Source organism: Taudactylus pleione, unplaced genomic scaffold, assembly GCF_031769625.1.
Source record: "Taudactylus pleione unplaced genomic scaffold, aTauple2 ptg000434l, whole genome shotgun sequence".
In the NCBI taxonomy this organism is placed as follows: domain Eukaryota; kingdom Metazoa; phylum Chordata; class Amphibia; order Anura; family Myobatrachidae; genus Taudactylus; species Taudactylus pleione.
In genome coordinates this window covers 4,356,893-4,382,500 of record NW_028284836.1, presented here as the reverse complement: position 1 = coordinate 4,382,500, position 25,608 = coordinate 4,356,893, and the positions used below count along the sequence as shown (strand labels likewise).

General features: G+C 43.9%; 1 protein-coding gene across 4 annotated transcripts in view; it reads left to right on the top strand.

Moving 5' to 3' along the window:
• The window catches only part of ZNF395 (zinc finger protein 395), a 25,175-nt gene extending 3,441 nt beyond the window's left edge, over positions 1-21,734 (top strand). For 2 of the 4 annotated variants that reach the window (XM_088447562.1, XM_088447561.1), the window contains exons 2-10: positions 4,630-4,865; positions 10,452-10,699; positions 10,897-11,003; positions 12,417-12,652; positions 12,829-12,929; positions 13,081-13,339; positions 14,770-14,862; positions 15,277-15,368; positions 15,806-21,734. In XM_088447562.1, the coding sequence (XP_088303688.1) occupies positions 4,635-4,865; positions 10,452-10,699; positions 10,897-11,003; positions 12,417-12,652; positions 12,829-12,929; positions 13,081-13,339; positions 14,770-14,862; positions 15,277-15,368; positions 15,806-15,917 (1,479 nt within the window). In that variant the 5' untranslated portion in view covers positions 4,630-4,634 and the 3' untranslated portion in view covers positions 15,918-21,734. Of the gene's footprint in view, positions 1-4,629; positions 4,866-10,451; positions 10,700-10,896; positions 11,004-12,416; positions 12,653-12,828; positions 12,930-13,080; positions 13,340-14,769; positions 14,867-15,276; positions 15,369-15,805 lie in introns of all 4 variants that reach the window. The other 2 variants (XR_015869830.1, XM_088447563.1) reach the window with 2 other exon arrangements.
• The last annotated feature ends 3,874 nt before the right edge of the window (positions 21,735-25,608 follow it).

Genomic DNA, 25,608 nt, shown 5'->3' with positions numbered 1-25,608 from the left:
GTGTGTGTGTTATATAGTGATGCTGTACAGTGTACACCACTCGGCTTGCAATGGTGATAGCACTGTATAGTGTGTGTGTGTGTTATATAGTGATGCTGTACAGTGTACACAGCTCGGCCTGCAATGGTGATAGCACTGTATAGTATGTGTGTGTGTGTTATATAGTGATGCTGAACTGTACAATATACACAGCCCAGCCTGCAATGGTGGTGTCACTGTGTACAGTGTGTTTTTATATAAGGGGTTGGCAACCTGTGGCACTCCAGCTGCTGCAGAACTACATATCCCAGCAAGCCCTGTCACGGTTTACTGTTATGCATGCTAAAACTGTAGCAGGGCATGCTGAAATGTGTAGTGTCACAGTTTGCCTACCCCTGTGTTATGTAGAGGGCTGTACAGTGCCTGTGATTTAGGGGGGCTGTACAGTGCCTGTGATACGGCGGGGCTGTACAGTGCCTGTGATACGGCGGGGCTGTACAGTGCCTGTGATACGGCGGGGCTGTACAGTGCCTGTGATACGGCGGGGCTGTACAGTGCCTGTGATACGGCGGGGCTGTACAGTGCCTGTGAGACGGCGGGGCTGTACAGTGCCTGTGAGACGGCGGGGCTGTACAGTGCCTGTGAGACGGCGGGGCTGTACAGTGCCCACAGCTCTGTCCTGGGAGGGCTGCTGTTACTAGAAATGGGCATATTAGTGTTCAGAGACATTGTTGCTAGGTGGCCAGAATAGTCTTATTTTAGTAAAGACACTGACCACAGTGTTACTTTATAGCAATTTGCAAGAGATATGATGTATCATAAATTATTGCCAGAACCACAATGTCTGATGCCCCCTGGTTCTGTGCAGGATTGCTGAGGTCGCTGGCTACGATGCATTATGCAATGTACAGATGGCGGATATCGTGTATGTGAAGTTCTTGTAACTCTGGTTAATATTCCCGATAAATGTGTGATTTTTGATTTATCATTGTTATCCAGGATTCCAGCTGTGCATTGCATGACATATTGTCGGGTGGCATGGATGTATTGCGACGGCCTTACCTAGCCTCGGCTGGCTCCGCTGTAACAGAGCAGGGTGCATTGGCAGATTCATTGCTCCATGATAACTGGATTGTTTGCAGTTCAGACTTGTTCCATGAATTAGCTGGTGGTAGCTGCCGTTGGTGTTTATTCTGCCGAGGTGGAATAAGATGTCAGGCCTCAGCGTGGAGCCTCTGATTGTATCTGATGGAACTAGAAAGCTGTTTGTTGTTGCTACTATTTCTACAAACTAGAAGTTATTCACCCCGGGTCATCCATTATATGGTCTCACAGCATTATGCTAAGCATGTGGATGTAAATTCCCTTAGACACAGCAATGCCTTAATCACCTTAGGTGTAGCGTGCACCTCTCCCTGCGCATGCCTAGACCTCCGGCCTGCGGGTGATAGGATGTAGCCATTGGGATGGATTTGGTTGGCGCCCGCTGCTCCGTCTTGGTTTCTGTAGTGTGGTGGTTACTACGTTCTCCTCACGTTGGAAACCGGGCAGAAACATGATTTTTTTTATTTATTTTCTTTGATTTTATTTTTATTATAATGATGGATTGTAATTGTGAAAAGCTGAAGATGTCTAACCTTATCTGGTATCACACCCCTTCTGCTAGCCCGGTCTCCGGACCGCTCCTTGCCACACCCGCAGCCTGGCATGCTAACGCTTTCACTCTCTAATGCTGACAGGCCCGACTTCCTAACCACTCTGCTTTTGGTGTGACTGCAGAGCTCGCAATCTATTTGAACGTCTTCTTCCATTGGTCAGTGGGGGTTTTTTTGTTTTTTTTTAATTATTACATTTGACATTTTTGAAGATCACTGAATATTATCAACATTGACTAGTAAAGTCGTCTAGAACCGTCCTGCCCTAATCTCGCATTAATGTTTTTGTTACAATCATATGAGACCATAGTGTAACGTAGCTTCATTTAACGAACCACAAACATTGGGCCTGATTCAGCAAGGAACGCAATTGCTAATACGCAGTCAGACGATTGTTGCTTTCTGCGGATGCATAGAAGTGTGCGTGCGCGAACTAGCTATTGCGTTCAGAACTGCGATCGCAGAGGCTACTGAGACCCATGGCTGAGTGATTGACAGGAAGTGCAATTTGGGGGTGGTGACGGGGCGGAGGGGGTTGGTCGGGCGAGAGCGCAGGCGTGCCAGTGCGTTGGGACGATGTTGCAGGGGTGTGCATAAATTATCCACTGCGTGGCTATAAGCAGCCATAACACTGATAGCGTGTGTCGCTGGTAGCAATTTCTGAGTAAGGTCAGGGCTTGTGCAAGTGTGCGTATGTGTCCGATGTTACCGATTGTTTTGCCCTATACGGATGTGAGTAAGGGGAAGTGGGCGTACTTATGTCAGGCTGTGGCCGCAATGTGAATGCAAATATTTACATATCACCGGTCTATAAAATGTTAGTATTCGTTGTGCTGCAGGTCAGGTGATTCGCGACGTTAATGGATTTTAACCCCAGCGACTGCAAAGCCTCCTCGTACTAGGCTGACATACATTGGAGTCGGCCTTTTAGCACTAAATAGGTCAATGTTTTGCTACAAAATGTTCTTCCCTTTCCTGTGCCCTGAGAATATTCAGCTGTCACATGTCTGTCCTGCCGGCCTATTGCACTTTCTAACAAATGCCTGACATGTCTGCCCGGTCATGCATGCCGACCTCTCTGCCGCTATGTAATAACGCTGATGGTAAGCCTGCGTGGTGCAAACAGGATTTACGTTTGGACACTAACGTGAGCCGGCTTTGCCTAACCTCGCCGTCGCCTCGCTTGTGGGCTGACCTCAGGGAGAAGCTCTATTTCGGCCCCCGTCTCTTCTGCACGTCCATTCTGGCAGACGATTTCTTAAAGTGTACCTGCCGGTTATTTGTAAACGAGCGACATCACTGAGGCTACAGGCGCAAAGCTTGTTTTGTGCCGCTGTGATGTCACTAGTTTGTATTTTGGTTCCCGCCCCCCCCCCCCCCCCCCCCAACTCCACCCCCCAAAAAAAAGACTAGGAAAAAGCTGCTTCCAATCGCTGCAGAGAAAAATTCCTGGGGAATGTTTGCAACTCTTATGAGTTGTGATGGTCATTTGCTGTTTAAAGGGACAGTATACTGTGATAACGTTCTGGACATTTAAAGTTAGGTTTGTGTTTTGTAACCATTTAATAAAAAAACAAAAAAACTTTAAGATCTGTTCTCCCTACCACATTTTATTACTTTTGTTTTGTTTGTTTTTTAATTATCAATTTCTGTGTTTTTTTTTTTTTTTTTATTGGAATTACTGTTTACATGTTTTTTTTGTCTATGAAGCTTGTGTGCAACCATTGAGGTGCCCATCCACTAGACGATTAAGTTGAACAATATCGTTATCGTTCATAAATCGTTTGCAAAATCGTTTACAAAAATGTCTAAAACGACCAGCGATGCGCGCTCCTGCTGATCGTTTAGACATCTACCGTCGGGCAAACATGCTGGACAAGCTGACGATAACGTCAGGCTCAGCATGTTTGCAGATGATTGATGTTCCTACACTGAACGACTGACTGACAATGTCCTAATCGTGCAGTCGTTTTGCGGTCTGCAAGTGGATGGGCAGCTTTACTCTCTCCAAGGGGCCTATGTATCAAATAATGTGTATGGACTATTCCTCGAAATCCCCCAATTTTGGGGGATATATGGAAATATTAAGTATCCCCCCCCCCCCCCAATGTTCCATAGAACGCTGCTCCCATCCCCATAGATTCATAGGTTTCTATAGGGCTGCCGATAACGCCATCTCCTATAGTAGCTTATGGGCTACTAATTTTGCAAATATTTCTGTCTGCCCGGGTGACGCATGCGCCAGCCGGCGGCCGTGATGGCGTTACGCTATCACACTGCTTCCAGCTTTTCCGCCAAGACTGACTCTTATTGGAGCCCATTTCCTGGCGAGATTATTTTAGTAAATTCACGTAAAAATATTTATTTTAACATTTGCAAATTTGGGTGAAAAATATTTATCACCTCAGCTGTAATAGATGCACTAGTGGACTGTGGCTTATTTTATCGCTGGCTCCCTTGTGTCCTAGCTTAATGCTCGCTCAGTAGGTCGCAGCTAAGCGTCATTCCTCCCACTGACTTGTTTTGGGTCTTCCCCTTGTGCTGCCTCCTACATTGAATATGACTCGATGTGCAAATATTACACCTCCTAAGGCCAGGGGTAAAGTCCACTGAAGGAATCTTCCAATATAGGGTTTACATCTGTGTGAATGCTGCTTAAGGAAACATTTAGTTAATCAAAATAAATATAGAATATTCCATGTGGATGCAAGATGGGAACTTGAGTGTGAAGATAAAATAAAGACCAGCTTGTTAGCAAGAACAGCCTGTTTCCATGTGATGTGCCGCATTGTAGTGTTTAACTGCAGAAATACATATAACAAACTACAGGAGCCAATAAAGTAGCGCCCCTTAGTGGTTATATTACTGTATGACACAACGTTTTCAGATCCCTTCTGAACAGCGCCTGGCGTAACCATATTCTATTCAGATCACGTCTATATGTCTATGGCGTTGGAATAACTAATGATTCAGTGTTGTATCTTTTGTTTTATAGCTAAAATGGCCAGCATACTGTCTAAACGTCTCGGCAAGAGGTCACTGCTTGGTGCCAGAGTCTGCACCCCAAGTATATCCGCGGACGGCATGTTGGTGGAGGGGCCGGGAGACCCTGCTGGGGTGGCTCACCTTGGAGCCTACGAGAACGGATGCCTCAGAGAGTGCCTAGAGGAGAGCGCGTGCCCCTCGGCACATTCGCCCACCAGTCGCTTCAAGCTGCACCCTGGGCAGAAGGTATGACCGTGTGACCGTGTCCTGTGTTGCCCCGCGTTACTGCAGGACGCACGATACCAGGGGACGTCCCTGCAAGTCAGCTGATTACGGTCACATGTTTCTGGCTACAAACAAAATGATAAAGAAAAAAAAAAAATCACATGATAAATCTGTATTTGCTGCTGATTTTTGGGAAGGACGTCTCCTGCTTAGCTCTCCGTCGTGGTCATCTTTACCGTCTGCTTTCTTGTTTCGTTAGCAATGGCTGCTAAATTACTCCCTGCGCCAAACTTTTTTTTTTTTAAGGGGGGATTTTTGTTACTTTTTATTGGAACAGATCTTTCCTGGTTTCACTTTTTTACTTTTGCTTTTTTATCAAAGTTTAAAGCTGCATACACACACACAACGATTTTTTGAACGATTATCGTTTAACGATCATCGTTTGAAAAAAATCATTCACTTTCTGAGTCGGAACGATTATCATTCATGCGCGTTCACGTTTGTAGTTCACTCAGACTTGTCAACGCAACGATTTTCATTAAGTTAATATGCAAAAATCGTTTGTAGTTCAAAGAAAATCGTTCATTACACTTTAAAAAATCTGGACAGAAAATCGTTCATAAAATCGTTCCGAAAATCGTTGGTAACAAAATGGTTGTGTGTGTGTGTGTGCAGCTTTAGCTTTTGGTCTGTCCTGTGAGTCCCCATCAGCGGTGGTGGTCCTGGGTACTAATCCAACTCTTAAACATATCTCATGTGGCCTTAATGACCACAGTGACTATCGAGCCAGCCATAGGTGCTCCTACTGACCTCAGAGAACCTGGAGAGTTACTATACTTTCCATAGATCAGAGCTATTTATTGCTGCTGCTACATGATATTTAGGAGCGTTGTGCATGAGATCTCTGTAACATAATAGCTCTAGACCAGTAGAATTAAGTGTCATCTCTGCGTGCAAAATACAGTGTGCGCTATGTATGGCCACGGGAATTATTATCGCGCGCAGGGGAGCGCGAATAAGACCAGCACAGTAGCAGAGTCTTGCCTATGGACTTGTTGGATCGGGCATACCTTGCGTTGTTTTTGCACATCAGAGGGTACGACGTTAATTGCGGTGGCTGGGGGAGGTGGCGGCGTTCTGTCTGTCAGCATGAGACAGGCGCGGGTGTCCCGAAAACTCTCTACACTTTGTGGATCACAAAGTTCCAGCAAAGTTCCAGCATGCCCTGCCAGGTTTGAATCTCATACCTCCTGAGTTTGTTCAGACAAAGAGTTTCCATTTACCATGTTCCAAGAGGTACAATGCAAGCGTTTCTGTCTAGAAGAGCTCTTACTGTGTCATAGATGTAATATTTCTGCCTGTGCTCCTGTTCCCTAATGCCACAGAAATGTAACGACCCTCTCTGAGCACTATCTTTTGCGGGTCTGACTGGCACTGGTGGGAGAGCAAGGGTCAACACGTCCGTATCTCTACAGAGACTTAGACCGAGGACAGCTCTGCCACAGTGACCCCTGGTGGTAGTACGGGTCTTTATCAATGTTTTAAGAAGGGGGGGGGGGGGGGAATGGAAACGTTTTAGATTATTATTTATTTTTGTTCATTTATTGTAGAATAACCATAGTCGAAGCTATGATATATAAGAGGGACTCGTATCTGTCTGCCATTTACATAAAGTATTTCCCTAATACCCCAAGCCGGAGCTCCAGAGGCTTTAAAGTGCGCAGGTCAACAATACACAACAGAGGCAGCCATTTTGTTAGGTGGCCAATATGCCTAACCCTGCAGCACAGTATTTGTTCAGACCACAAAATGGCAGGCTGGACCATGAGTAGAGGACAAGTGTACTTTAAAATTAAGGGTTATCATTTATTTTAATTTCTACCCAGATGTCTGCTTCTCCCAGTTCATCTAGGTGATGCCTGACACAAAACAACACATACTTTACCTATTAGTATGGTGACATGGGCTATCGCTATCCAATGTTTACACTTCATTAATAATATACATACATCTCCCATGTATACTGATGATAACCATTTTAATGTTGCTGGGTAGTGCCGAGCTCCTATTAAAGCATTATTAGTACTGTTGTAGATTATCTTGCCTAGAGTATCATTGGCTTTGGTCTCTGTCCCACAATGCACTTCTCCTGTCATCTAGAGTTGGACGAATATCGATATACGCTCCCTGTTTTATCCAACAAATGAGCAGCTGAGGGGGTTAGAAGCGGGCAAAAAGTTTAAAAAGGGGGGGTCATTTCCCAATGGGGTCTCTTTAAAATTAGAGCTCAGGGGGGCATTCTAAAGCATCTCTGCTGACTGAATTATGTGACACTGGTTGCTATGGTAGTGACATGACACTATGCAGAATTATACATCATTCGTAGCAGCAGAAGAAACAAACCAAGGAGAATTGGTCATTGCCAAAAGTCATCTTGAAGAAAAAACCTAAACCACTGTGGCAGGGGGCACAGACAATCGGACTCGCTTCATGCAGATCAGCTGAACTCTCAAGACGACCATTGGGTTGAAAACCTCTTGACTGATCGCTTATTTGTTTTACCTGGAGGCAGTAGATGAGTTTACAACAATTTGCCAAAACTCTTATTCATCAATTAGACATTGTGTATTTCTGTGCTAATGTTTATATAGGGAGATCTGCTAAACAAACCCTGCACAATTTTTCAGCTACTTTAGATAATTCATCCCGTTAAGCCATTTGCACATACTCCTAAACTGAAGGCACGTGCGTGACACCGCTGCAGAGCATTACTCCCTGCCGTTGTAAATGGGATCTGTGTTTTTATACCAGACTGCCTGGGTTTCCAACCTCCTTTTCGCCAGTCACATATGGGACCCCTGAGATTTGTATGGAACAGAAGTTGTGGTGTTTAGGAGCAATTGTTGGAGAGTTCTGCGATTTTCCGATGAGTTCTCTCATCCGTCCGTTTCTGCTTAACTGTAAAGTGCTACAGATTCTTACAGGCTGGGATATCCAATAGGGTTTCTCCTAAAAGGAACTATTTTATTCCGGCGGAAGTAGATATGAGAGCCATATATCATGCTTTTCACTCAACTTTTTTTTTTGTTTTTGTTTTCATTAGCATCTAATTTAAAATACCCCTAAACCCAAAATGCAGGTTTCTTTAGAATAAGAATCTTCTATAGAACGTCTGCTATAGTAAATAATGGATGACTACGGAGAATTGGGCTGACGTTACTGTTCGTTCTAGCACCCTGCACCTGTCACAACCAGTGCAGTTCCTCTTCCCTGCCTGGGGTGGCGCTCTCTGCTCCGCTGATCCTAGCACACTCCGCTGCGCGCACAGACGCAGCGGTGGCATTAGAGTACGACTCTGAAGTAGGCCGCCCTTAGTCCTGAGTGTAGGAAATCCTTTATTCTGTTAAAAAAAAAAAAAAAAAAAACTTTTTTTTTTTTTAATTCCATCAGAACCATGCAAGGGTTGAGTGGGTTTGAAGGAAATGGGTAATCCAAGCGTATGGCTAGGGTAGAGGAGGACGGGCGGTATGTGTAAGTGGTTGGACTTTGACAAGGGTAACCCAGACCATTTATCTCCACTAAAGTTAAAGCCGAGATTGCCAATGAAAGCAGTGCTAACCGGTTACTAGTGCCCCAAGATAAGCGAAGCCGTTAGCAGCGCAATCCCCTTTGTACGAGGCAGGCAAAGCAGCACGTACAGGTCTGTGAGTAGAGATCTTATGTCAGATGTTACCTGTAAGCCCACGCTAAGCACCTGCCAATCCTACCTCCCCGGCCCGATCCCTTTTTGGTCAAAAGCGGCGCCTGCCAGCGCATTTGGGAGACGACCTGGCACAGAGTCATTTTCTGACTGCGTTCTCCGTCACGCCAATCTTTCTCTCCTCCATTCCCATCTGAGTGTAATTGGACACAGGGCTACGTTTTATAGCACACGCTGCCAAGAGATCAATAGCAGCAGGTGTATGATAGCTGGATTATAACACAACCGCTAATTCTAGTCTGTATACCGCCTCCGAGGGTTTCCAGGAGACAGATATGGAGGTGCGGTGGGGATAGTAATTAGTGTTTAGAAAAGGTCACCTGACAGAGTAATTACACGATTGCAGGAGCCTGATGATGATCTGAATAGAAGATAAAAAAAGCCGGTGTAAATGGCATCGCCATTAGTAACGCTATACTAGTATTCTTTTGAAAAGGATGACGTGAAGAATAATCAGTCTGTTGTCACAAATAAGCAGAACTAAAACTTAGTACAGACACATGTGTGATAATATGGAGTTATAGTATATAATTATTCAGCATCACTCAGTGCAGGTAGCATAAGGATAATAATGTGAATAACCCTCCTGTACAGCAGACCCGTTTCTCTGGGACGATCTACAGCCCACACGTCCACCTCATACACTGCCCTGTGCTCACCATATGGCTCCGTTAATGTCCCATTCTCTGTAAGTAGAGTACCATCCCCCATCGCCACGGTGCTGTCATCCCCCTAGATAGGGAGCATCCTGTACTGCTAACTGCACCAAGGTTGTGTCTCTTGTTCAGCGTCTTCCATTGGCTGGAGCTACTCTTGGAAGCGAAAACGCCACCGTTTGGTTCATAGCAGTTCTATACCTCAGTGCTGTGGTGCTGGGTTCCATAGCTCAGTGCTGTGGTGCTGGGTTCCATAGCTCAGTGCTGGGTGCTGGTTTCCATAGCTCAGTGCTGTAGTGCTGGGTTCCATAGCTCAGTGCTGTGGTGCTGGGTTCCATAGCTCAGTGCTGTGGTGCTGGGTTCCATCCCTCAGTGCTGGGTTCCATCCCTCAGTGCTGGGGTGCTGGGTTCCATCCCTCAGTGCTGGGGTGCTGGGTTCCATCCCTCAGTGCTGGGGTGCTGGGTTCCATCCCTCAGTGCTGGGGTGCTGGGTTCCATCCCTCAGTGCTGGGGTGCTGGGTTCCATCCCTCAGTGCTGGGGTGCTGGGTTCCATCCCTCAGTGCTGGGGTGCTGGGTTCCATCCCTCAGTGCTGGGTTCCATCCCTCAGTGCTGGGGTGCTGGGTTCCATAGCTCAGTGCTGGGGTGCTGGGTTCCATCCCTCAGTGCTGGGGTGCTGGGTTCCATCCCTCAGTGCTGGGGTGCTGGGTTCCATCCCTCAGTGCTGGGTTCCATCCCTCAGTGCTGTGGTGCTGGGTTCCATCCCTCAGTGCTGGGGTGCTGGGTTCCATCCCTCAGTGCTGGGTTCCATCCCTCAGTGCTGGGGTGCTGGGTTCCATCCCTCAGTGCTGGGGTGCTGGGTTCCATAGCTCAGTGCTGGGTTCCATAGCTCAGTGCTGGGGTCCATAGCTCAGTGCTGGGGTGCTGGGTTCCATAGCTCAGTGCTGGGGGGCTGGGTTCCATCCCTCAGTGCTGGGGGGCTGGGTTCCATCCCTCAGTGCTGGGGGGCTGGGTTCCATCCCTCAGTGCTGGGGGGCTGGGTTCCATCCCTCAGTGCTGGGGGGCTGGGTTCCATCCCTCAGTGCTGTGGTGGTTGGGGGTGGTAATATCAGTCCTCTTCTCTCTCATTCTTAAGCAAGGTATATAGGCTGTAATGCGCCGTACTAACCTCAGCCTGTCTCCTCTCCGGCAGGTGTTCATTACACACAACGGCAAGGAAAGCGTCGGTTTGGTGGAACAGCATAACCACGTGGATGATGAGGTGAAGCTGTTCGTGTTTGAGCTCGGCCTTCACCTGTGCCGGAAGATTGAAGATGTCCGTCTCGCGGAGTCTCAGAGAATCCTGAGCCTGCCCATGGAGCATACTCTGTCCACCAGCCCCGGGACGTCTTCCAGCGCTGCCCAGAGATCGGTGTCTCGTAGCATCGACGTTCCAAAGCGGTGAGTGCTCCACCCCCCCCCCCCCCATGCTGAATAACCAGCCCAAGCTCCGGTTTCATCTTGCCGACACGCCGACACTCCACTGTATTGTATAAAGTGTCATTCTGAAAGCTGCACTAATATAACTATACAATGCAGCACATAAATACATTACGTATGGACTTATTACATATATATTTCTGTGCATTCTTTTTTAGGAGGTCAGATGCTGTGGAAATGGATGAGATGATGGCTGCCATGGTCCTCACCAGCCTGTCCTGCAGCCCCATTGTACAGAGCCCACCCAGCTGCGAGCCCATCCCAGGTACGGACCTACAGAACTGGCTGCAGAAGCTGAGCTGCTCCGGTGGTTCCATACCACATATCCTATACTATGGGCCTTGTTGCTGGCTTCAGTACCCGAGGCTGACGGAGGCTTTTATATTTGCTTTGCAGTCTTCTTCCAGACTCCAGGGGAATGTAAAATGAATTGGTAGCCGGTCCGGCCAATCGGTGCAGCTATGTTCCAGAACTTCCAGTGGTCTTCTAAAGGGGGTCTTTTTGGTTTTAAGTTAGTTTGGGGTATTCCCAAGGTCAGTCTTTGAGCACACAAACCTGCAGTTTCTGCTGTGGATGGAAGTATTTCATGACGGAACATGCGATGGACTTCAGACTGTGGGCCTGATTCAGAGCCGGACGCTATTTGCGGACGGTTGTTCCAAAAAAGAGGCCGGCTATTTAAATTGAGCGCTCGCTCTTTGCGGTTTGTTGACGCCTCTATGTCCGAGCGAACGAAAAATGCGCTCGCTATTTTGTAAAGACGCCCCTTTGCCGTTCGCATCACACGTCATCTCCGGTATTTATTAGATTAATCGGGTACATCGAAAGGCATCTGAAATGCTCGCAGTGCTTGTGGTAGGTTTTTCTTACCGCTATCACTGCGAGCAGTTCAGGCTAAGAGACAACCAAGTGACGTGGTCGATGACGCTCCTTTACTAATTATGCACTCCCATTAAACGCCCTTTTTACCGTTTGGCACGCCTGCGTTCGGATGTCCACTCCCCCGTTTTCAAGCACCTTCCCCTGTTACCACCCACAAACGGTACATTCTGTCCATCAAATTAGCAGCCCCTCGCTGTTTTGCGAGCGCACAATTTCCGACCGCAATGACTGGTTTGCGCATGCGCATTACGACCCATATGCATGCGCAGTTGTGCGAACATCGCTCAGAGCGAACGAGCGGCTCTGAATCAATCTCTAAAAGGGGGAGGGGGGGGGAGAGAATATTTCTTTCAGAAATCTGCACCCGTGTGCCAGACATCCCATGCTGTGCCTATTGGATTTTCTTAATATCCTGCAGATATTTTCTTTACTTCTGCTAAATATTAGTCAATCTACCTACTGACATTGAACTTTTCTCTTAAGTAAAAACTACTTTCGAAAAACATTTTGTCACCGTCTGGTGATACATGGTGAGATTGTTCAGGCAAGAAAATGACTCCCCTTCGTCCTTTCTCTAACTTCTTGAAATAAAAATCTGAGCTTCTATATACTGTAGATTTGTAATAATATATACATTGTTTGTAATTTTTTGTAAATGACATTCCCCCTTATTATATTTGGGCAGAGTCGAATAGAAATTTTTTTTATTCTGTTTTTTTTTATGTTTTTGTATTTTTAAGCAATGGATATATTGTGCTGCTTCATGCGTTCTATTCATGGCGTTCTGTTATTCCAGCTGCTCAGGTTACTTGTGACCTGTGGAAAGAAAGCGGTGACGTGTCGGACAGCGGAAGCAGCACAACAAGTGGGCACTGGAGTGCGGAGTGTGGGGCCTCCACCCCTTCCCCTCCCCACACCGAAGCCAGCCCCAAGTATTCAAACGAGGTATTCAGTGCTTCCCATGTGGATGAGGGATTCGAAACGGACCCCGATCCCTTACTTCTGGACGAACCCGCCCCACGGAAACGAAAGGTACCACAAAAGAATCTAGTCCTCCATAGACCATATTTATCTATAGAGTTTATACAGTCACTCCGGTATCTATTTTTGTTTTCACATTTCCATAAGTGTACCCAATTTTTATATTTCAATCCCCCCCCCTTCTTTTTTTAAGTGTTAATATACCCCTCTCTCTCGCTCTGTTCTAGAACTCTGTGAAAGTAATGTACAAGTGTCTGTGGCCAAATTGCGGAAAACTCCTGCGTTCCATTGTCGGTATTAAGCGTCACGTGAAGACCCAGCATCTTGGGTGAGAATAATCATTTTAAAATATTAGGAAGTTGAGGATTGAAGCTCTTGCCAGATGGCGAAGTTCTGGCATCTGCTGCATGGAGTGTTGGGTGCTTATGTGTTTATCAGACGTATGTTCTCTCAAGAGAGTCTTCTGTCCCCCTTAACAGAGATGGCGCAGATTCTGACCAACGTAAGAGAGAAGAAGACTTCTACTACACCGAAGTCCAGATGAAGGCAGAAGCTGAAGTGGAGAGCACACCTAAAAGTCCCAGCACGGCCACCGCCCCACTTCTCGTCCAGCCTTTGACCCCCAAGCCAGAGTCTCAAGCCTTAGAGGTGCCCTCTATTGAGTCTCCATTGACCAGTGCACTCAGTCAGTCTGCTCCAGGGTCCTTCTGGCACATCCAGGCGGATCATGCATACCAGGTACTTGCCCATCATGAGTCCGCTGTTGTCTTCTCTTCTTATTTGAGTTTTATTTGTAATCAGTGGGAATCACAGTCCAGTCCAAAGTGTATATATGCTTTTATATACAAGAGTCTACAGCCTAGAGATCACCAAATCCACAGCAAGCTTGGTTGGCCCAATCACCATGCTTGGATCGAGTCCTGCATAGCCTGTGGGAATTTTGCAGACCTACTGCTGACACCAGGATTTACCTTCGAGATGTCCCATGAGGAGGCATCCTGTTAATCCCTTAATATTTGCAGTTTTGCTGCAATCCTATTGCACAAGACGCAGCCTACATGCTCTATGTGCTGCGGGTAGGCTCTTTAAATAAATGAGTTGGCTTTAGGAACTTTGTTTTCTATAGAGGTACATTTTGACCCCTGCACAGGTTTTGCAGGATTGATGCTTAGGCCCGTATTCAATTGCCGGCAAAAGTCCCAGACTGTTCGCATGCCGGAGTTTTCGTCATCGCTAGTTTTGCCTCCGGAAAAGTATCGCGCTGGTCACCGCTTTTCGCCCTATTCAATTGCAAAGGACGCGAGAACGCGTCCCGGCGAAACTCAAATCGTCGAAAAGACCTGTCAGATTTGGGAAAATCAGCCTGACACCTCCCAAAAGATGCACTGACAAGGGGGATCACTATGGATACCCCCAAATTGCCCTGCTGAAGGTATTTGGGGTGCTTAAATGCTCTCAATTGGTGCTATTTAGTGTTTTTGCACAAGTGGTGAAGAATAGCATCTAGCGGGTTTTTTTGGGCAGAAATAAGTAGTCCCAGCAATTTTGGGATACATGAAAATGGGTGCAAGCATGGTTAAGAATCGCTAAAGTGCGTTTTAAAAAACACACCTTTAGCAAGCACCTGCAATCCAAAAAATAGCTTGGGCATACTTGGAGGACCCCCTGGAGTCGATTTCGCTAGTTTTTAAGTTTGTACCCCAACTTTGCTTTTTTTTTTTTTTTCACCCCCTAAAATGAAAGTACTTTTTTGGGGTGTTCTAAAAGTAATTTCTAAACTTTTTTTGATGCAGCTTACCTGCTGGTTACAGGGCGCAGACTTTTGCACCGTCGAAAAAGTCTTTGGAATTGAATACGGGGAAAAGTTCTCGCCTGGCGAAATGACGTCACCGGCGAGAACTTTTTTTTGCTGAAAACGGCTTTTCGCCGGCAATTGAATACGGACCCTCCTAGAGTGCCCTCTTCCAACTTTTACCTGTGGAAAAGACGACAGGGTCTGCTTATCTGAAATACTTTGTGCTGCTACTAACATTCTAATGCTATACTGTAACTGGCTTTGAAGATTAGCGACTATGATAAACACCTAGCAACTCATAGTTGGGCAGGTAATCTTTTTAGTTTGTAATTTTTCATTATTAAATGTTATGTTTGTAATTAATTTCCTTTAGGCACTGCCTTCCATCCAGATCCCAGTTTCCCCTCACATCTTTACCAGCATCAGCTGGGCGGCCGCCCCATCGGCTCTCCCGACTCTCTCTCCGGTGAGTAAGTCTGCTGTGTGAATGGCTGAATGAAGGCGTTCCTTCTCTCGATTTGAAGCATTATGGCTACAGTGATTGGTTGGGTGAAGGGCTCTGGTGGTATTTGGTGGTAGATGAAGGGGTGATGGTCATTACCCGTAACTGGTTCACTATATTGAGTTCTTTATCAGATTGGTGGCATAATAAAGAACAAACTGTCTGTAATTACTGTACCGAGCCCCTAGAATGTATTACAGAGCTGCTCTTACAGTATTTTAGTGAGCACTTACCCTATACGTTGAGTAGAGACCACCCATTTGTGAGGAGAACTACATTTAGATGGCAAAGGATGGTACCCATGCCCTGGAAAATGGGGACATCACTGAGGAATTAAATCATCTATTCTTATTTGTCCCTGTTTTCCCATAAAACTAGCAGATCAGAAGCCGGTCCCTCAGCTTCAGTGAACATCAACAGCAGTCCCAACTGATCGTGGCTTCACCACCCCGAGCATCCAACGGCAGCAGGTTAGTGCTCCATGTTTCACTGTGTATCTGTAATCGGGATCCACTGTGTATGCAGGCACTGTATATAATGTGACGGGCCCGGCCGCTCTGCAATAACCTCCGCCCCTCCGTTAGTAATAACCCATGTGCTTTGGTACTTTCAGATTTGGTGGCCTATGTTCCTTAAGCCCCTTCTTAATCCAGGCCATCATGTAGATCCCGGGGTCATTTTATTAGTTGTCGTTGACGCTTGTTCTCGTCTGTGGGTACAGTCCAGAAATCACCAACCCATGTGGATCCCAGCCCAACTGTCGCTGCATATAGTGTTCAGTATTGAGTGTTCCAATACATTGTTTTGTTTGCTTTGTACTTGTTTTCTGCTCTTTTTTTTTTTTTCTTTCCCGCTGTTTCTTGTAGCTGCTCAGTGACCAGTTTTTGTCCCATTGTTTTGCCCTTAGGAAAGTTCGCGGTGAGGCGAAGAAGTGCCGTAAGGTCTATGGCATCGAACACCGGGACCAGTGGTGCACCGCCTGCCGATGGAAAAAAGCTTGTCAGAGGTTCCTTGACTAAGCGCCGAAACGCCGAACCTGCACAAGTGCTGGGCAGTGGACAGTAGCAGCCTCCTCACCTAAAGGGCGCGATTTAAAGCCTCTTTGTAACACGCGGTGGTGACTACAGACTGTATGAAATGTATATTCCAACACCTGTACAATGTTGTATGTTTGCCAGATTTTTTAAGCTCCCCCCTCTTCCTTTTAAAATAGACAAGGTTTTTTTGTTTTTGTTTTTTTAGTTTTTATCTTTGCTAAATGGACGTGCAGGGACCAAAGTGTTCGACCTTCTTTATAAAAAAATCCCTCGTTGCTACAGTTTCCTAAGATTCGATATAACCCGTCCTCGTGTAATATAGTGTCTGCTTTACCTAAATCACCTGTAAATGTCCTAGATACGCTACAGTGTTTGTGCTTCTACTTTTACAACTGTTTAATTTTTTTTTTATTGCGGCAAGGTGTGTTAACAGTAAAGCCGGGTGGTTGGCTCCCACGGTGGTCAGTGTCCATCAAACGGCTCTTGGGATTGGCATAAAAAGTTGTACTATTCCAGTTGTTTACCTGAACAAGGGTTTGGGGGAGCAAATTGTTATTTCTATTCACAAACTGGTTGTCGTTTCTGGTGCTGTGATCGGTCAGCGAATGACAAACGGGACAGATTTGTATTTTAGATTGGGAGACTAGACTGTAAACAAAACAAAACAAAAATTTGTAATAATAATTTATGGCTCTCATTAAGTCCTACTCCACATGTACTAGAGTGGAAACGGGGTAAATCAATATTTTTTTTATCATCTTTCAGGTATCTTTAATGAGTTTTGTTCTATGGAATGTTATTTACGCCACAATGAAGCGAAATGGCATCCTCCGCCGAGTTTAGCCAATGGGTGCTTCAAGGTAACTGAGAATTGGACTACGCAATTGCGCGCAGAATGTTCAGTAGAAATGGAAGTGGTCTTCCTGTCCCGTCAGCAGAACCCCTTCACAGGAGAAAGTCCAATAAAGCTTGCGGCCATCGCCTTTTCTAGATACGGGGCTTCCAGGATGATTTGTACATGTCATTACGCTGACTAGTACATAGTGCGACTCTATGGATAACCCATAGAAGTGACCGTTGACGCCAGTGGGGCGAATGCAGTCGTATAGTGTGTAGCCAGCATGTACCTGGCTGTTTGGATTTTTGATCCCTTTTGGATAATTCATGAAACGGTGCATTGCGCCACCATAAGTGTTTGAAGATGGAATTGTGCCACCCCCCGCGCGCTGCCGCTGTACAAGTGTGAATGGGCCTCACAGCAACGATGCACCTTGTGATTCTCAATCCCGTTGTGTCCTCGTTTTGATTGAGTTAATGTGAATGTATCTGTACATATTAGGATTGTGCTTCTCATAACCTTGGTATTGCGTATTCAGTTACTAAGCTTTTCCAGGACTAGCATTACATATAGCACTTTTTGTTTTTCTGGAATATCCATATAGATATTACATTGCCATTTTATATCCTTACCGTTCTGCAATGACTCTTGTCTGCTTGGCGCGGTTTCTGGCCTATACTGGAAAATAAATATTTTGTTCATCATGTAGCAATTCAGTCCTCTGTCCTCCATAATATGCTGCCGACATGGGCAGTGTGTGACTAAGCTAAATCGTTCTCTTGTGTTCATGCGTTGATTACATATTCTTTCTGGATATTAATTGTGATTGTAAGAAACCACTCAGGCCAGGGGGTAGGCAGTCCCTAATATAGGAGGCCCACCACAGGACACGGAGAGGGAGCAACCCAGGATCATATGCAAGGAGTGTTTTCTTAGATGTATATTAATTCTTTATCTTTTTTAGTTTATTTTTTACTTTTGACTAAACCTTTCCCAAACTGCTCCGCCCAAAATGATTCTCTAACCCCCTTGATGCTCCAGACCTTACTGGTACCCAGTTTGAATATAAACTGCGGCAGATACTGGCCTTTAACACAACTTGTCCAAGCCATAGTGTCCGTGACCTGGAAGCCCTGGAGCATCATGGAACTGTGAAGGGCCAGTTCTTCTGATCTGCAGAGTACACAAGTTCTTCTAAATAATAAAAAAAAATTATTAAAAAATATATATTATTCCAACACCAGCAGCTGTCCACATCATCTCTCATAAATAATTTCTCTGCCACATTTTTATTTTTTTTTGTTTTGTTTTTGGGACCATTTTTTTTTTTTTTAGTAATCATTTTTTCATATTTTAACACTCAGATTTTTCATAAGGGGAAAAAAGGTTTCTGAAATTCAATGTTTTATTGAATAATTATTATTATTTTTTTTTTTTTTTAAATCTTCCAAGACCAATGAAAGGGCTAAAAGCAGACTGCATAAATTGACTTTCTTGGTTTTGAGGTGCGATATTTGGAATCTTTTTGAATACTTCAGAGCCCATTTTGTTATGTGACTTGGTGCTAATCAAAAGTTCCAAATTTTTTTTTTATTATTATTATTTTTTTCAAATTCACAAACCATAAACTGGTTTGTGATGTAACCGCTGCTAGTAAGGAGTTACTAGCTCGTTTAGTTTCAACTTTACATTTCATGACAGGAACATTACAAAAGTATTGTCCGTACAAGTTGTACAATTTTATTATGAAATTATTACATTCTTCTGCGCAACTGACCTAAAACCAGCAACTTTGTATTGTTCTTGGTGCATAAATGAACAATATTTTTATGTGGAGGGAGTTGATTAAATTACTTTCTAAAGTGCTAAGTGGTCAGTTATCATAGTACAGTGTGTACAGCTCTAAGGTGTATCCCCTAGCAACTAATCAGCTGATTGCTTTCTTTTCTCTGACTTCCTGTACACTGATGAAAGCTGTTATCTGATTGGCTGGTATCAAATAACAGTTTTATGCTGTCAGCATTGTGTTTGTTTCATACATTACAATTTTAGTATGGTTGCAGCTTTTTCTGAAGTGCATAGTCCTATTGCAGTGTAGGTGTCTGCCTAGTGGTTGTATCAAAGATGAGAAAAAAGGAGTTTACTCCATTACATTAATGATATATATTTTCCCAGATGGTTTTAGGAAGATCTTACTTTATTGTAATACTATGGCAGCTACAATAAGTGACACCTGTATTCAATTGTACAGATTATATATATATAGCATTTTTGATCTTAACGTTTGCCTTGGTGCAATGTGGCATTTTGTTTTGATTATTAACACTGACAAATCACCTGATGTTAGTGGAGGCAACAAGAACCACTTACTGGGATTTATATAGTGGAAGGAGCCCCAGCAGCACAGAGTATATCAGGAGAAGAGTGATGTGTTAGTGAGGACAGGGCTGCATGTGGCAGGGGCAGTGACATGATGTGAGGAGGGGAATGGAGGCAGCAGGAAGCCACAGACTGAGTTATATAGTGGGAGGAGCAGGATCCCCAGCAGCACAGAGTATATCAGGAGAAGACTGATGTGTTACTGAGGACAAGGCTGCTTGTGACTGGGGCAGTGACAGGATGTGAGGAGGGGAGTGGAGGCAGCAGGAAGCCACAGGCTGAGAGTTATATAGTGGAAGGAGCAGGGTTCTCCCTGACACGGAATTGTTTGTATATGAAGGCATACCTTTATGAAAAGGAGTAAAAGCATGTTTAACAAATGTAGTTCTATGAATTTGACCCCACACTTTATATAATACGTTCCTGCATACACAGAATAAGAGTATTTGTTAAAAATAAGGTTTCAAATGTTAAACCCCCTTTCTTAGTGATTTTAAGTAAAGCAAAAACAAAACGGCACTTTCAGAAGAACCTTATGAGAAATAGTGGAAAAAAAATAAGTTTCATGCAAAAACTGTTAATTTAGACATTTGGTTATACATGACACGGTGCTAATAAGTTTGACCATATTTTACTTCACTTTCTGTCTAGAGCATTTTATAGGATACCGCCCATCTTAACCCATAACACGGAAACTTCTGTGCCAACGCTCCCTGCGTGAACTTGCCCTGAAGCTAAATTAATTGATTTTGTAGAGATAATGTGCCCGATTTTTCAAATGTGATTCCTGTTTATTGCGTCATATTTCTGGCTCTTTCCTGTTTTTTGGCAGCTAACATTTATTACCAAGAGTTTTTTTTTTTATTCTTTTCTCCCTGAGGAGAAATATTCCCAATTCTTAGCACGTATATGTCTCGTAACCAGTACCAGTGACCCTTTACAACCCCTATACTATAATACTGAATGCAGCTTCTTCCAGTGTAAAAGGAAAAAAAATGCGCAGAACTGTCGGGTGGGTGTAATGTCGGACTTGCATTATGCTAAAGATAGTAACGCACGTGCTCCAACTTTCTATGTTCAATATTTTCACCCCAAAATGAAGCCTTCACAGTTAGATGATCCATTTTTTCCACTTGACAGAATGACCTCATTTATTTTTATATAGTAGATATATTTCTTTTTTTTTTTTTTTTTTTTGACCCCCTAGACTCACACCAGCAAAGTTGACATTTTTTTGTCAAGTAGTTTGGATAAAAAGAATTTGCACAGAAATAAATTTTGGTCAAAGGAATATAATAATGTGTCTGAGTGGGAATAATGTGAGGATTTACATGATCACTGGTGCGCATTGGTATTTTTCAATATTTGTAAATATTTAAAAAATTATTATTTTTTTTTTTTGGTCGTGGCTCAACTTTTTAGCATATTATAAAATCTTTGCCACTGGTCGTGATTCAGATATAAAATTAACTACTTTACACACAAGACGTACTAGTTTGGGATCCCCCATTTTAGAACTTGATGTATTTTTTCCACAGTGACCAGTAGAACTGTAGGTAAAATGTAAGTTTATCTTCTCTCCATCTCAACACATGGTCAAATGTCCTTCAAACATCTAGCCCTGACTAATTTTGTTTTTAAAGCACTTTACAATCTGGATTCCCATGCAGTATGTTGTCTGAATCCTACTTTATAGTAACAAACAACCCTCCATTTTGTTCTAATGTAATTGGGAAGGTTCAGAAAACATAACACCGAGCAAGTGTGAATTTGAGAGCCTGTCTTGTTTTTACGGCCTGTACAGTAATATTTGACTTCTTATACGGAGGGAAAATTAAACTAAAGCTGCATATACACACAACGATTTTGTTACCGAGTTTATGAACTATTTTCTGTCAGATTTTTTTAAAGTGTAATGAACGATTTTTTTTTTTAACTACAAACGATTTTTGCATATTCCCTTAATGAAAATCGTTCAGTTGGTCAGCCTTGCTGAACTACAAACGTGAACGCGCATGAACGATAATCGTTCATCGTTTTAGCTCAGAAAGTGAACGATTTTTTTGAACGATATCGATAATCGTTCCAAAAATCGTTGTGTGTGTGTATGCACCTTAAGAAATGCTCTGCTCTCAGGCCCAATATTGTTCCATAAACCTGCTTCTAAGGTCAGCAGCGGTCCATGGAATCGGCCTATTCTATAGCAGTAGTTTGGTTGATGAACATGGTAAAGGGTTAAAATACTCTTACGGCAATTTTTATTTTTTTATTTTGGGGGTTTTTTTTTGTAAACTTAACAACACAATTGCATATAAACACTAACCACATTCACAGCAACAATAAATACAATTGTTATGCAGTTTTTACATTTTTTTTTTTTTAGAAAATGAGATGAAAATTGTTCATTTGTGTAAGGATTACGTTGTATATGTATGTGCATGTCCCCTCAGTTCTTATTTTACCGGAGCTTTTTCTTGTTTTTCAGCTGTCTTCCAAGTATTATTTCAATTGTAATACAAATAAAGAAATGTGAACTTGTATGTTTATACCGCGGCGATATGAAATATATTTTATAAATAATACACTCCGTGACTGGCGTCTTTATTGGTTAGGGCGATATTTTTTTTCTAATTGGAACAAGGTGTTTCTGCATAAAATTATGCCGCGGTCCGAATTTTAGATGAGGCCGAGATGGGTAACTAAAATATATTTTCTGACGGCTTGAACCCTCTGATACTGCAGATCTGAGGATTGGCTGCTAGTGCTGCTCGCACCATCCGCAGTGACCGAGAATGATCTTGGCAGAATCCATAGGGTAATTATTGGGCACAGTGGGAAATGCAATCGGAAGATTACCGCTGCAGACAAGTGTGTGGCTAAATATTATCATTCATGTGTAATGCTGGGTACACACTAGATGATATGTCATCCAATGCCATGGGTCGGGCATCATATCAGGTATATCATCTAGCGTGTACCCATGATATGCGTGTACCCACGGGTCGTTGGCGACATCGCCAGTTGGCTTTACTGCAGGGCCCTCGGGGGATGTTGCTAACTATGTCATGCTACAGAATGACACGCAACCCCCACCATAAAACCTGACATCGGCAAGTGTGTATGTACTTGCCACATGCTGGGTCCTATCGCCGGCAATGTCACTCTTGGGTATACATTGTCTGTGTACCCAGTTTATGGCGCCGCAAAACCCGCAGCTGTGGGCAGTTAGAAACACAGAATATCAGACGGGGATTACAAAAACTGCTCAAACATACTGTAAAGCTGGGTGCACATTAGACGTTGTGACGAACGGCGCGTCCCGGAGTGCGCAATAGAGCGTGCACGTGTGATGATGTAGACGATTCTGCAAATCATCCAATACATCAGCTAATGCAGTGTTGGCTAACCTTGACACTCCAGCTGTTATGGAACTACATAACCCAGCATGCACTGCTACAGTTTTGCTATTAAGGCATGCTAAAACTGTGGCAGGGCATGCTGGGATATATAGTTCCACAACAACTGGAGTGTCAAGGTTAGCCAACACTGAGCTAATGTGTACTCAGTTTAACAGATGGGGGCAGTAGAGCTTACAGTCTAGATTAGAAGGATGAACCTGAGTCTTGGTTTCAGATGTATTTCTTTTAAGAAAGAGTTGCTAACGTTTCTCAGTGGGGGAGCGCATTATGCATATTAAACATACATAATCTGTATATTATACATACAGGTTGAGTCTCCCATATCCAAATATTCCGAAATACAGAATTTTTTTTAGCATGTCTAAGATAGTGAAACCTTTTGCTTTTTGATGGTTCAATGTACATAAGCCTCGTTTAAAGCACAAATTATTAAAAATAAAGTATAAAATAACCTTCAGGCTTTTAAGGTTTATATGAAACATAAATGAATTTCAGTTATGTACACAAACTTTATTTGAACCACAAAATGATCTAAAATATTGTATAAAATTACCTGCAGGCTGTGTGTATAAGGTGTATATAGATAGTGTTCACTCTGGCGGCAGGCAGGGCGCCGGAGCTAGAGAGGGCACCATGTGCGGGCGTGGCCAATGAAAAGGGAGCGTGTCTATAAGATGCGCGTCCCCTTTTCGTCACTCTTGGGGTCGTGCCCAGCACTTATGGACACGCCGGGCAGTCCCCAAGCGCTGCTGACAGGGAGAATAGATGCCGCGCGCATGCGCCTGGCGTCTACTCTCTGGCGGTGACCGGGTCACCGCATATTTCCCCACCCGCGGGACACTGCGACCTGCGGGTGCCGTCTTCACCCCTGCGACCTGCGGGTGAAGACAGCACCCGCAGGCTGTGAGGGCAGGGTGCCATGCCCCGCTAAAACAGCCTAGCGGGAACGCTATATAGAACATAAAAGCATTATGTGCTTAGATTTGGGTCCCTTTCCCAAGATATTTCGGTATATTATGCAAATATTCCAAAATACGGAATATTCCGATATACAAAATACCCCTGGTCCCAAGCATTTTAGTTAGTAGGCCCATGAAACTCATCCATTTGGTTGCCATATGTAATAGTTTTGATTTGAAATTATATAGTTGTGTGTCTGCGACAGTCAAGGTTCCAAATCTTATCCAAGTAAATGGTTAAGTAAAAAGAAATACCCAATCTATTTCTTTGAATTGTGAGATTATTGTATCGATCAAATAGTTTTAGTATTAAGCTTCCGAATTACTCGTCCATATAATGTATTAATAATTGGTCAGCTAGATTGGTATCGCAGGTGTCATGTTTAGGTTTTACTGGCAAAAGGTGCCCCACTGTTTCAATGCAAGCTTTAAAAATGTTGGTATATGTCCGAGGTGTACCAGAATTTCTGCTATGAAAGTTAATTTTAACAACTTCAGCAGGGCAGGATAAAATAAAAGCCCTGGAAATTATTCTACTGACGGTGCATTGGTCAACCTGGATGATCATTTCTCTACTTAACCGCAATGTGCTTCAATTGAAATGTATATTCTTAACCCTTCAAAAATATCAGAGACATGGATTCTGGAGAACGTTTGAACTTTAGAAACAAGTTTGGATCTTGCAGCAGATTCCTGTGGTGTACCAGGCTTGTGATCTTTGTCGGGAAGAGCTGATTAGATCCGATCTCTACAGGGTCACATCATAGGCCCAATGGGTGGTTGGCTACATTCCTGTGAGGATTCACTAAGAAATTGGTTCCACAGTCTTCCCAATCCAATGATCTGCTAACCTCTGGAAGCTTCTGCTGGACAGGCCATTCTGTTGCGTCTATACTGTCCAATTATGGTTTTCCCTTAGCCGCGAATAGCGAAGGTCGGCGAAAAGCCCAATGATTTCGCCTCATTCGCCTGTTTGGACTCAATGTTTTTGCCATGCGCGTTCCCGCTTTTCGCCCTATTCAATTCCAAAACAGGCGAAAACGCGGCTAGGCGTATGTAGTGAAAAGCGAAACTAGCTAAAAGGACAGCTTATTTTTAGGGAAATCAGTCTGTACCCCATAAAAAGCCCAAGTGACCCTGGAAATCAATATAGAAGAGTATTAATAGCCCTAATAAAAGTATTTAGTGATCTTATTTTGAGTCAAAGGGCTGTTATATGCATATTTGCATAAGTGTGGAAAAATGATATAAAACAATGTTTTTTTAGGAAAATAAGTAAAAATTAGTTAAATTTGGGGTACATGTAAATGGGTACTAGTATATTTTGGTGTCTCTAAAGTGAAGATTTAAAAAATAAAAAAAATCTTAAAAATACACCTGCTGAAGCTTCCAGCAATCCTAAAAACACTTGTTTCATCCACATAACCCCCCAAACACCTGTCTCATCCATATAACCCCCCAAAATACCAGACCCACTACTTTGTACCCCATTTTCACCCCAAAAGTCACGTGTTTTTTTCGGGTGAATTTAAGATTTATTTTTTAATTTGTTTTTGCCTAATTAGTCATTAGGGGCGAGTGTCCAAAGGGTTCTGAACCAAGTCCGCCCATTTGTACCCCAAAATATGGATTTTGCACTTCTCTCTCCAGCCTTTTGCTGGCTGTTTTTGCCTATAGAGTTTTCACCTAGGCAAAAACGTCCTGGAATTGAATACGGCGATACTTTGAAGACAGGCGAAAAGTACAAATTGGCGAAAACTTTTTGCCGATCGTGGCTTTTCGCCTCTAATTGAATCCCCCCCCCCCCCCCCTTCTTAGTGGGACTTGCCTTCCCTTTCGACAATATGTCCTGCAATAGGATATGTTAATAGTGGCTATACTGCTGGCATTTGTAGTAACTCTCCTGTCCCACCCAGGGACGTAGTATATGGAGTCAACCAGGGTGATATCTCTCTCTCTCTCTCTCTCTCTCTCTGTCCATTGTATGTGCATGGGATCATTGCGTGAGCTAGCTGTTTTGGTGGGGTATCACAGGTTTTCAACTCCATTCCTCAAGTACCTCCATCAGGTCATGTTTT